The 13,190-nt window shown below is 38.4% G+C and overlaps 1 protein-coding gene across 1 annotated transcript in view; it reads right to left on the reverse strand.

Annotated features, from left to right (window-relative positions):
- The window catches only part of TRHDE (thyrotropin releasing hormone degrading enzyme), a 215,325-nt gene that overhangs the window by 97,317 nt on the left and 104,818 nt on the right, over window positions 1-13,190 (reverse strand). The window contains exon 6 of the mRNA XM_074168551.1: window positions 12,335-12,472. Within this exon, the coding sequence (XP_074024652.1) occupies window positions 12,335-12,472 (138 nt within the window). The remainder of the gene's footprint in view (window positions 1-12,334; window positions 12,473-13,190) is intronic.

Genomic DNA, 13,190 nt, shown 5'->3' on the forward strand with positions numbered 1-13,190 from the left:
AGTTGTTTAGACTTCCTTTACAGTCAATGGACAGCACAGTCACTTCTTAGTGCACTTTATCTCATCTTAAAGTAGACCTCCAAACAGATTGGGAGAATTGTACCCTAAAAGCACTCATCTCTTGTAAATCACTCCAAAAGTAGCCTTGGGTGACTAGCTTGTGTGTACATATCTGCGCTGCAGATATCTAAAGTGAGGTGAGATTAATTCACCTGCATTGTCCAAAAAGGCCACACAGCGGCTGATTCTCCACTCTGTTACAAAAGTTCTGTACTAGTAAGCAGTTCCCACGAATTTCTGAATTGTGGAGATATAAAACTGGTGTGACATTCTCCTTTTCTATACATAGAGTCAAATAAAATACACCGTATCTCTGTTTATTCTACATTGTCATACTTTCATATTAGAAAACCAGCAAAGGTAGGTATTCAAGAGAGGGCCCTGAAGAGAGGGCAGTGTGCTTGCTAGCTGAAGGTGAATGTTCTGTACCGAGCAGATAGCAGAGAAAAGCACTTGAAATAATGATGTGGTGAAGCAGTTGCAGTGAAGCAAATAACATAAAAAATCAGTGAACCAGCACATAGGTTTATACAGAAGCTAGGAGGCAAGGGCAAGGGGCCATGTGTCAAGAGATACAAATGAGCTGGAAGCTCATTCAGCATTATCCTTTTAAGGACCAAAAATGAGAGAAAAATGTCACCAACACAAAACAGAAACCATGAACTACAGCTGCCTCTTGTGAGGTTGAAATAATCTATCGTTTTGTAAATGCGTTGGAGTGGAGGAAGGAAAAGAGACCATAAAAGGCTGACCCAGAAAAAGCATAGCTCTTCCGTCTTCCTTGCAGCCAAAACATTTTTTCCTGGAAGATCAACTCACTTTTTCTTTATGTTTCTGCTTGTGTGTGTTTTGTTGTTTTTGTTTTAACTTCAAGACTGAGACTCATCTGACTGAATGCAGATGCCTACATTGTAGGTATCTGATGCTTACTCAGCTGGACAGAGCTGTGCCAGCTGCCCAGGCTCCCTTTAAAGGCAGTGGAGAGAGAAGTAAGCACTTCAGCTCATCCTGATTCATCTCACCCAAAGACACGCATCTAAAATAGGACAGATGAATTATCTTCACTGATGATACAGGGAGGTTAGAGGACTAGTCAATCCCAGGAGTCTACACAGTGTGAGCATTCCAAGTGAGATGACATGAATCCCTCTGAAGATATTTTATCCTGCAACTTAAGGAGTAACCATAGAATTTGTGCAAGCGCAAAGAGTGCAAACCACCTCCCTGAGTTTGCGAAGTCTGAGACAGCATCTTGCAGGCTCCATCCATTAACACCAAATATCAGTAACAAAAATTACAGACCTCAATATATCTCTTCTTCGCTGAATGGTCACCCTGCCATCCTTGTTTAGGAATGAAACCCATTTATTTTTTAGTTCAGAATGATCCTTTTTGTGACATAAAAATTAAAATCAGGAAGTACCCTGATATGAAATACACCGCTGGGGTATTCAAGGTGTAAGTGGTGAGTGAGGTGCTGAGGAGAGGAGCATTGACTACTGACAAAAATTACATAACTGAATTTCTAAAAAAAAAAAAAAAGTAATATGTCAATTTTCCACATCTCCACCAGTCCATTTTGCTGCTTGTTTTCTCATTTAACAAATAAAACACAAAGCCCACATTGAATACAAGCGATTAACATTCTTCTATTGTGCAGTAGTCAGTTCAAAGTCAGTCTTGATTAATATGTAATAGCAGCGCTTGTTTTTCAAATACAATGGGACACAGATAGGAGGCCTGCAGTTAATTTTCTGTATGCTGGTATCCCTGCAACTCAACACTAGGGTTACCTTCTCTCTAGCTAAGGGAAATGTGAGTTAGTCTATCCTCCACCTAAAATTACACTAGATTTTATTCATATTATTGATAGAGCTATTATTATCAATAATAACTTCTTATAATCACCTTCATCTTCATTGATTAAAACAAGGCTCAGACCACAAATAGGCACTCACAAAGATACCATTCTTTCATAAAGATCTCCTGATTTAAGACGAGAATCAATATACAAAGTTTGATGGCTACTCATATATACCTGATATATACTAGTATTCTTTTTTTTAATGAATCAGGCACATTACACACACATTAAATAGTTCCCTCACTGAACAATTTACTGAGCTATAGGCAAAGTGCCTTGTCAAAGACTTTTTTTAAATCCAGTGTCTACTGACTCCCCTCAAGAACTCCAGCTGGTTCGTGAGACAGGATCTCCTTTTCCAACAGTTATGTCCAGGCAAAACCAACATATTTATCCACGTGCTCAGTTATCTTACTCTTTATATCCTGTAAAGTCCCCACCTCACTGGAGAAGGAAGTCAAACTCATCATCCTATAGCTTGCAGGGCTTCCCCTGGAGCCCTTTCTGCACATTATCCCAGCAATTCCCTGGCACAGTGACCATTTGTAAGGATGGTCTACGTCCCATTGCCAGAAGTTCTGCAGCTCCATATCTGATTACCTTCAAAAGGTGCAGGTGGATGCCACCTGGCTCTGCAGACTTCCTAACGACTACTTCAGCTCTTGTAGTTAATGTGCTTCCCATATACCTACCTCAAATGGACAGATACTGCAACCTACCTGTTACAAACAATAAATTGAGCAGGGGAATCAACCCAGTCTTCAGCAGGAAGGTCCAATATAAATAATTAATTGCACTTCTCTGCTATAGCCTTAAAAATCTGTGTCCTTCTTTTACACTTTGGCCATGACATGCCCCCTCACGCAATCAGCCAGAGTCATACCTGCTGTATACACTCAAGGTGAACTACCTTAGCAGAATCACTTAAGATCACACAAAAACTTTCAAATTACATGTTTTGAATAATCATTGAAATGTGTCTTCATGAAACATGCTGGAGAAAGATTTTTTAGAACTGCAAATGTAATAAAGGCAGCATATGGGTTGGTTTTTTTCCTTAAAAATGTTGAACATATTTTTACAGTATTCTGACAAATAGAAGCCTAAGGGTATTCACAATCAACTGGGTTCTTAAGTAAACGAGTATAATTTCATTTCAGTTCAAAGTTCCTGAATTCATAATTATTCTTTATTTCTCAAAATCTTAGATAATTGTGATTTTAAGTTCATTTCAAATATTAGAAGAGCATGCTACCAAGCCCCCATACAAAGAATGCACATTTGCCCATCATTTTTGTAATGTGAACACTAGCCAACAACTAATATCCAAGTCACGTTTTCCAAAACAATCATTCTTTTTTGGTACTAAGCAACCACAGCTGGATGCCCCATGAAATTTAGCTTATTGGGAAAAACACAGCATGAATTAAAGTGAGAGAACAATGTACATCAAACACATAGCAAAAATATGACATTTAAAAAGAACTCTTACATAAAATTAAAAAACAAAATTAAATCTGCCAAATCCTGGAGAAATTGAACACAAAAAAATATGTTTTGACTAAGTCACATCTGCAGAATTTGCTCAGATGTAGATACAGAATAGTGTATGTGTGTGTAAATGAATTATTTAAAAACTTGGTCAACTGAGCTGGTGTGTTACACTACATGGAGTGCACTGAATTAACAGAATTGTTACCCTCAGCATATTAAAGAAGAGGACCAAGAGATAGGGGAAGTCTGGCTGTAATGTCTGTTGAGCGACTGGTGTGACCTTAAGCAAATCAACGGGCCTCCCTTAGTTCTCCTGTAAGAACTGAAAACTGAGTAAACACTTTCAAATCCAGGTGCTGCATTTAAACTGTGCTTCCTTAAGCAAATATACTCACCATACACTTTTGCTTTTTTTCCTTTTTCCCCAAGAGGAGAAGTCCAGGCATTCCTCAGCTCCCACTCAGATGGTCCTGCTGAAATGTATTTTACCTTTGTCATCTGAACCATCTCTCATGGTATGTGGCTTTACCCCGACAGTCGTGGAACAAGAATGTCCTGTTCATGCCATCAGTTACAACACGGTACTGTGGCGGGCTCCTGAGAGACCTCTGCTAAAGTCTTTCTATTGAGCTGTAAGAGCAGAGATAATTGCAAAGCCTTCTCTGGAATTCTTCAGCTGCCTCTATCCAACATATCTCATCTCTGGGAACTGCACAAGTACTCACTGAGAAATTCTTTTCAGGGAATTAATTAGACTGTATCATGAGTCACCAGCACTAAATCCCTCTTTCATTTTCAGAAACTGAGCACTGTAATACACCAGCTTGGCTATTTTCTGTATTATCCAACGGCACCTCCAAATACTACAAAGAAAAATGAAGCTTAATGCATGCGAATTTGATGAGTGTGAATGCTTCCTTATTTGATTAGGATAACAGAACGTATTTGTTTAAATGAGTAAACATGTGCCTATGATTGTCTCCCTGCGGCACAAACGTAAAATGTACAAATGAATTCCTTGAGGCTTTCCCTTCAGAAAACCCACATAAAAGCCATGAGAAGAAGTAAGAAATGAGATAGGCATATACAGACTATGCACCATACTAGTACAAAATGTGACAATATGAGCCTAATCCTGAAGTTCTTAGTCCAGGATATCATTTAGTGTCACACAGAAGTACCTCAAACACTCCAGAGCTCACATACATAAAATTAAGCATGCAACTACATACTTGGCTGAATTTGGGTCTGACTGGTTTCCCTGCACTTGGTAAGAAATTTTTAAAAAGTAAGGGACTACATTCATTAAAAGGAGCCCCAAAAACCTATCCCTACTTGATTCTAACAATACAGACTAGAAAAAAAAAGAAAAAAATTACTTTAAAAAGTAATACAGAATTTCCAATTAATATTTGCTCATCAAGCAGTGCATACCCACAAGTTAACACATTGCGATATTCAGCAATAAAACCAAGATATATTTTAATAAACAGATTAAACTTACACTATTTTAAAAACTTTACTTACAGTGTGGATGAGCCAATATTTTTAAAATCAGCAAATATACCTATAAACCTGTAATGTACTATGCTAAATCATCAAAGATGCATAAAGGCATCGTATGCTGTTTTTATAGATTGTAAGGCTGTTTATCTGATGCCAAAACATCACTGAAAAAGCAACATTACATTCAAGGAGTGCTTTTCACTGGGAAATCATAATCATTTTCCATTCTGACAAACACAGCTGTTCTAGGGCTGGATAATACCAAAATGGTCAGATGGTAAGATGAGCTTTGGTGAAATGTTTGTCTTAGTCATAAATTCTCTTGCGGATTTTAGGAACATGACACAATGAACAAAATTCAGGGGTAAATGACCATAACTAATCATGTTCTTCAGGTGGATATTGTCACATCATTTTCCTTGAATAATAAAACATACCGGTGGTCTAGACAAAATGCTATCGGGACCCCATTTACAACAGTAGTTTTATTTAGCCTTAGCACCAAAATCTCTCTTACGTGTTCTGACACCACTGACAAGGACAAAAGCACGTTATACTTTTTCATTAACTGCTTGTATGATGAAGTCTTCAAGGATGGACAAACACAAGAGACTGATGACATTATTTACATAGATGGGCCGTCATGAGAATTCAGATAGCAAATAAACCAGCGCATCTTAAAACCCACTGTATTAAAAATCTCTTTCAATAATAAAACTGGCTCCAGAAATCTGTATTTTCCATTAGAAGTAACAGGCAAAGATTCTCCCTTTTATGATGAAAACTTACAGAAGCGTTTACACGGTCACAGTTACTTCACTTTCAAGAGGAAATGCATCACCATTTTATCAACCAGCTCCAAAGAGAATCAAAAAGCAAGCTAAGTAAAATAAAACTCAAAATTTGTGATGATTCTCCATTGATGACTACCTTGGGGATCAGTATGATCTGACAGGTATCTATTATCCAGCCAATGTGTTCTGTAGTGATAAGGTATAGCACTGTTGGTTTTTTAACTAGAGTATTATGCCATAATAAAACAAAGATTTTAATAGTCTGTCTCAACATAATTTATCTTCACTAACCACACATTTAATCTCATCAAAGATTGAAATCAGGCCTGTTTGACCAAGTTTGTTTCCATGAAGCATGAGAATTTATATTCCTTTTTTTTTTAGTTCACTAAATACCACATAAGAATCTCAATCCATTTGCCTAAAACTGATTTGCAATTAACTATAATTAAGCATGCCATTCTACTCTCTCTCTTTTAGTACGTCTTTTAAGCTTCGGAAATTATCCAGTACTGAAAACATACCTTTAAAAAACAAGAAAAACAACAACAAGGCTGGCAGAGGTTGTTCCAGAGAGTTCTCTCCTGAATAGAGGTCCTGCAGGATCATATTTTGATCAAAATATTGGTCATATCTTTAAGTCAAGTTTTTTTTTTTCCTTTTACTTTATTTCATTACTTCCGGTTTATTTTCTATTTCTAATCCGTACAATTTTTTCCAAGTGACTTTAACACCTGCAATCGTTGCTCTTGTTTTACTGCTCTGAACTAGGATGTGTGTCAGCAAAAGTCATCCCTTGCCTTTACTCAGGCATTATCGTTTTTTGGACTCCTTCAGGAAAAAAACACAAACTAGCTGTAAAAGCTTACAAAAGTATTTTCTGCTTTGCCCTTTGCTAAAAATGACCGTCACAAAGTAGAGCCGGAGAAGCAGAAAAGGCAAGTGCGCTTCAGGAACTCTGGTGCCTAGGGTGGTACCTCCACGTACGCTCATCTTTATCAACACTTTATTTTAAGCCATGAAAACATCTGAGACACAGATGCACTATTCTGTTCCTTCTAATCCCGGTCACGGAAAGACGTATGAGAAAAGATGGCAGGACACAGTGTCTTGAGCCACTGTTGCCATTTCTGCTTGGATCGCCTCCTCCAGCCCTTGGGAGCTGCTGTTTGCTGCTGCCTTTCAACAGGGAACAGGCAGAAGACAGTCTTGTACCACAACAGGTTGCACCTTCCCAATTGCTCTACCATGACTGAACAATCTAGTCTAACGAGCTCTTCTTTAAAATAAAATTATTTTATTAACAGTTGTGCTCCATTTTTATTATTTCCAATTAAACCCATCTACAGTTCTCCCCAGCATGAGGAATGTAATGCTCCTGAAGTAGTCGATGTATAGCTGTTGATATACCACAGACAGTGGTTTCTATGTTTCTTCTTCAGAAAATACTATCTTAACATATACTAAACAGCATAAAAGGTTAATGAGAGTTTGGTTTGAGTCAGGAAGGTGTTCAGATGCCTTCAGAGAGGTATTTTAAGTATCCAGAAGCACCTGCCTGGTTTTATGCACTAGCATCCACCAGCTGGAGTGGGACAGCCTGCATACTTTGTCAGGCACTGTTGGGGCTGCTCTGAACTTGAGCCTAAAGGTTTCACCAACTCCGAGTTTCCATGCCTTTCACACTGGAAGCAGTAATGACCTACCACCTTTTTATCTAAACAGAAAGAAATTATTTTCATTACAAGATACTTCCTCTGGTACAACGCATTACGAACAAATGGCTCCTGAAAGCACCTTCTGCAATCTGGGCACTGACCTGCTGCACTCACAAGTCATGGAACAGAAACCAGCATCACGCAAATGCGCACCCAGGACTTAATGGCATTCACAGATGACTTCACGACTAAATTAGGGAGAATAAAAAGCTCTCCCTTTACACTGCAGTAAAGGAACGGGTTGCAAAGCCACCTGGATTGTATTGTAAGACTTTTAACTAGCTAGATACCATCTTGTGTTACTGATTTAGTTATGTGAATAATTAAAAATAAAACCTCATTTACCATACTTAACTATTTGTAAGTATTTATGTAGTATTTCTTTCACTGTTAATGAGCTGCTCTCACTTTTCTGTGGTCATTTCATAGATGCACGTTGTCACAATTTCATTGCACTCATGAACGGAGTGGATTTCACTCATACTAATTCTGGTTTTACAGGGCAGAATAGATGTCTTGGGTTGGGATTTTTGTTTGTTTTGTTTTGTTACTACAGTGCCAATATCCTTCCCAGTACCCAAGAAACAGAAGTAAAAAGCACAAAGTTTTCAGAGAGCCTTTCCAGTGACTGCAGTTAGCCCTCCTGTTCTTCCACATTCTTGCAGAACATCTTATGCTGTAAAGTTTTACAGAGAATTACACTCAAAAGGATGAGCAAGGCACTGCTTTCAATGTCTTAAATTCTCCTTTGCCAGAACTGTTATTGCAACATACAGGGAAGCTGAGCATTTTGATTTGTGCAAATTTCTAGTTGAACAGATTTCCTATCACAGAACATTGCCTTTGAGGGGAAGCAGGGAGCATGGTCCCCCTTTTATTACTATTAGAGATATATCTTCTTTCCAACACTCAGACAGAGAAAGCAGGAAAAAAGCATTTTTCATGAAGCCGCAGAGTAAAGAAGGAAAAGGAAATTATACATACAAAAGTTTAGGAAATAATGAATTGTTTGCATTACAAAGCCAGTCCAGTAACTGATCTCACTGCTGAGGTTAATTTTGCTTACAGGGAAGAAAAAAAAGGAATATTCTTTCCTATTCCAGTCATCCTCTTCCTTGTTTTGATTATTGTTTGTCACTTGCCAAGACATATTCTACTGGGGGTACTTTTATAGTTACACTCCATCATACCGGTCTTGCTGCCAGAGTCTTCAACCAGCACGCTTCAAAGCATGCAGCAGGCTGATGGAAACAACTTCAGATATTATCTGGCTCTCTGCAGTGTCCTTGGTGCCCTTTCATCCCTTCTCTTTTCTGGCTGTGACTACTCATCTAGGGCTATGACTCCTTTAGTTCTGTCTGGGATCTCTCTCCCTCACACTGTTCTGGGTCCGGCTGCTCCCTTTGAGATGCAGCTGTTTTGTCTCTCCATTTTATTACAGCCAGCTTTTCCTTGCTGATTTTTGCTTCTTACGTGATTCTTGCTGCACTCTCTCCTCCTCTGTTGATGCAACTCTCCAGGGCTATGATTCCTGCTGTCAGTTATTTCTGGTGTGGAAAGGCTGTCACGCTTTTTGCTTTGATTTAACAATTCTCAGATCCACTCTTGTGTTCAACAGGCTATATTTCCTACCGCACTTGGGATATAACCACTTTTCCCGTCATCGTGGGAGGACACTATCTCACTTCCAGCTGCACTAGGAAGACATATCCGCTCTCTGATGCAACTCGAGAGCCTTGAATCATCTGCCGGTACTGTTTATTAATGAACTATCACGACTTCTCAATTTTCTCTACATATTTGAGGCCCTAGCAGAGGATGACATGCTCCTATCTGAAAAATGACTAGTATGATGCTTTTGAAAGAGGCAAAATATTACCCTCAACAGCTTAAGTGGAAAAACATTGTGTGCAGCAGGGCTGTAATGCCTGTTTTGCTCTGCTTGTGGGATTACCTGAATACCGCTCTTCAGGGGTTTATGTCATGAGATTTCTTAACATATGCAATCACCAAGGACAAGAAAGTGGAAATGAAAAATAGATTCAGCTCTGAGGCATTTAAATAGCACATTTTCAATGGTCATCTCTGAAGTGTATAGAAAGAGGCATATCTTTAGAATCACAGCTGAGTGTCTAGCATGGATGGGCACTTCAATGGTGTCTAATTGATTTATGCCATCCCGATGCCAGCAAAGACAATGAAATGACAATGACATTCTATGACTCTCATTTCACTGAACAAAAATGAGATGGGAGAAAGTTTCACAATTTCAATATCATGCAGAAAATTGTGAAGAGAGAAAAGAGATCATGTGGACAATGCAAGGTCCCAAGGAGCACAAGGTGGATAAAAAAACAAAATTAAAAGAGAAAGGAAAAAACATCCATGCCAAAAATGTAGGAAAAAGATACTGCATGTAGTGATAAACTATTTGAAAACGAACATATTATTTAAGACATTTGAAATGCCCTCATTGATGTTTCCGATGCAAAGTTTACTAGAGTCAACAGGAAAAATTCCCCAGAACTTAATACCTGACAGCAATTTAAAAAATAAGTCAGTAAACAACCAAAAATGTCAGCCCAGAAACACCAGCAGCAATATCCCTCCAGCAGGGTTCATTGTGTGAGGAGGGCTTTGAGGCACCTGAAAATATTTGAGCACATACCTGACCAGGTAAAACCCTTCAGTAGAATTTTACAGTTTGGATTTTATTGACATACCATTCATCACAGTATTTATATCGGCAGACACTAGAGAGCTAGAAGGATAGGCAAATGTTCTAGCTATCTATCTAATAAATGGGCTTGTCTCCCTAGTTGATTTTAAGTGCAAGCTATGCATGCACGCGTACAAGGTTACATAGGAATGAACCTTTAAGATCTACAACATGTTAAATTTGCTCCAATTTATCCTCAGAAGGAAAGTGTGTCAGATGCTTGGAGGAAGATACAGAAACAGTGAAAAGAGAAGCTATGAAGTCAGTCGGGAAAGTTTCCTCCTATTAGATATTGCTTGTGTCTAAAACAAAAGGATGAATGGTTACACAGAACAGCAGACAGACAAATGATCAGACAAGAAAAGAAAAATTCCATGGGCGAAAGAGTGGATGTCTTAATCTTCAAATCCCATCTTCCATTGCTATTCCTCAAGGTGGCTTGCTAGATCTGGTAACTGGGTTCAAAATTTACAGGATGGGGCCCTGATATGCACACATTCAATGTCACCTAGGGCTCAGGAGAGTTGGCCATCAGAGAAGTTGGGTGGAGAGGCTGCCATATTCACCGGGCATGGCCACTGTTATATTAAAAAAGGAACTTTTAAAAGGACAAGATAGAGATTGTACTCTAATCCGCACAGAAAACAAAGTGATCCTATTAGCCTGCATAAAATAGCTAACAGTATACAGATGTGTACTACTGTCCTATTTGTCATTTCAATGTAAATGAAAATTACTTAATGCTTGCAAAGTGTTCATAAGATGAAAAGATAAGTGTCAAGTATTACAGTTTAACGTGTGATATTACTATTATCACATTAATTAGAAAAAATAATTAGCTTGAAATATGAAGATAAGTGTCTGAACCTACTGAGGTTCAGCTATCACCAATAAACATATGATTGAAACATTTAAACAATGAGAATACTTCAGTATACTAAAAGCTGCTGGCTATTATAGCTTAGTTGACCAAGGGATTTTTGAAAATGTTACTTGTGCTCTTGAGCAACTCCAGCATTTTACAGTATTTTCTGAAGTATTTTGTGTTTGCATATTACAACCTGTACCTATCACATGGACATATACGCACACACACACTCTCATTTGTTCATCCTTAAAAGCATAAGGTCCTTTCATGGAAGAGGATCAAGTTGAAGCTATTGCTGACTGGGAATAACTGATGACTCTAAGAGTGGGTACTCCTCTTTTTTTAGCCCAGAACAAGCACTGGATAAACTGGAGGCTCAGTAGGCAAGTCAGTGCTATGGTGCTGCTGTGTTGTTACAGCCTGATGTTAGGCAGCTAATGATGCAGAAGAAAAGATTATCAAAGGTGATAGTCAAAAGACACTTATTACTGAATCACCAGCAGAGAGATTCAGTACAGCCTTCACAGCAGAAGGCTACAGGCAGCAGCCTCTGCATCACACATAAAGCGTGTTTGGTCATGAAATTAAGGCACGGTATTAAACATCACACCATGTAGCAGAGAATCATCATGTGGTATGATGGTAACCACCAGCTTTTGGGCCATATGCTAACAGCAAGCCCAGTCATACAATGGAGAATGTGGAAGTGTGCCACCCTCTTATTCCTACACAGAAGCTGTTCAGTTCCAAAGCTGACCAAAAGGCTTTCTATCATTGAAACATAATTTGAAATTGCCTGAATTTAATATATGTTCCTTCATAACCCCATAAGGCAGTTCCTCCACTCTCACTGTACAGCAATGACTTCCGAGTTTTCACTAGCTGATACAAAAATTCACATGCATAGAAAAAATGGAAAAAAAATTACATTTAACTTTAGTAGTTGACAAGTTTTCTGGAGAGTTTCAATAGGACAAAGACTACACACTCTTCTCCTTTTTAAAGCATCTAATACAATCCAGACAGTGCCACAAAATAAATGGTAATAAAAAAAAGCCCCAGATCTTCTTGCTGAATTCTGACAGCCTTCCAAGTTTATTTATAACATTTAATAACACTGGATGTGCTGAATGTAATTGGCTAAAATCACTGTAGTATATTCCAAATATATTCCACACAAATTAAAGTTTCACAACTAGTAACCGCTGTGGTGTATGTTTTTTTCCAATGGCATTTGTTTTACAGATGGAACATGATCTTCTAATAGCTACTGACATACCTACATATATATATAGGTTTAATTAGCCTCACCTTTTTATAGGCAATCCAGTCAAACACCCTGTCAATGTCCGTGGCTTGCTGCACCTCCTGGGATACTGGATGTGAACTGGCCAAACCATCCAGTAACATCACTTCATGTAGGACATCTGTCAGAAACCTCTGTTTTTCCTGAAATACAGCATATGCAGTAATATCACAGACAAATACACATATACAACAAAGCAGAAATTATGCACGGTTATCAGAGGCAGCCTCTATATGACAGTTGACTAAAAACAGACCTTCTGATCTGAATGTAAGACACCATGACCTCCTATAATCTTGAATAGGTATATGGAATAGACAGGAACTACTTTTAGCATCAGGGATCCCTCTGACTTGAGATACTTTTCTGCAATGACACTTGACTGAAATTAAAGACTATAAAAGAATCGAAACATTATGTGTAGGTGCAGACTGCAATTCTGATTATAACTATTCACTCACAGTTTCGAGGAGTGGGGAGAGAGGCAAAATGGCATAGTCTTCAATCACAAAAATACATGGATGCTACAAATCGTAGAGCTCATTGCATACGCATGTACGAAAACTTTTGACCGAGATGGGTAAATGCAATTATTACAATAATTATTATTTAGTGAGGTTTAAGTCATTTGGCTCTTAGTGCCAAGTTCACACTGCTGGTTGACATAGCACAGGCCAATGAACAGAGCCCACAGCAGATGCCTGCATTGTCTTTCATAATGCTGGTATAGAAATCCTTTCTCCTCAAGAGCTTGCATGCTCTACAAACTTTGTAACTTCCATCCGACAGAAACCAATTTCTTTACAATCTCTTTACAAGTAGGACAATAGCTGCATATAGAAGTTAAATGACACTGTCAAA

Source organism: Numenius arquata, chromosome 2, assembly GCF_964106895.1.
Source record: "Numenius arquata chromosome 2, bNumArq3.hap1.1, whole genome shotgun sequence".
Classification (NCBI taxonomy): domain Eukaryota; kingdom Metazoa; phylum Chordata; class Aves; order Charadriiformes; family Scolopacidae; genus Numenius; species Numenius arquata.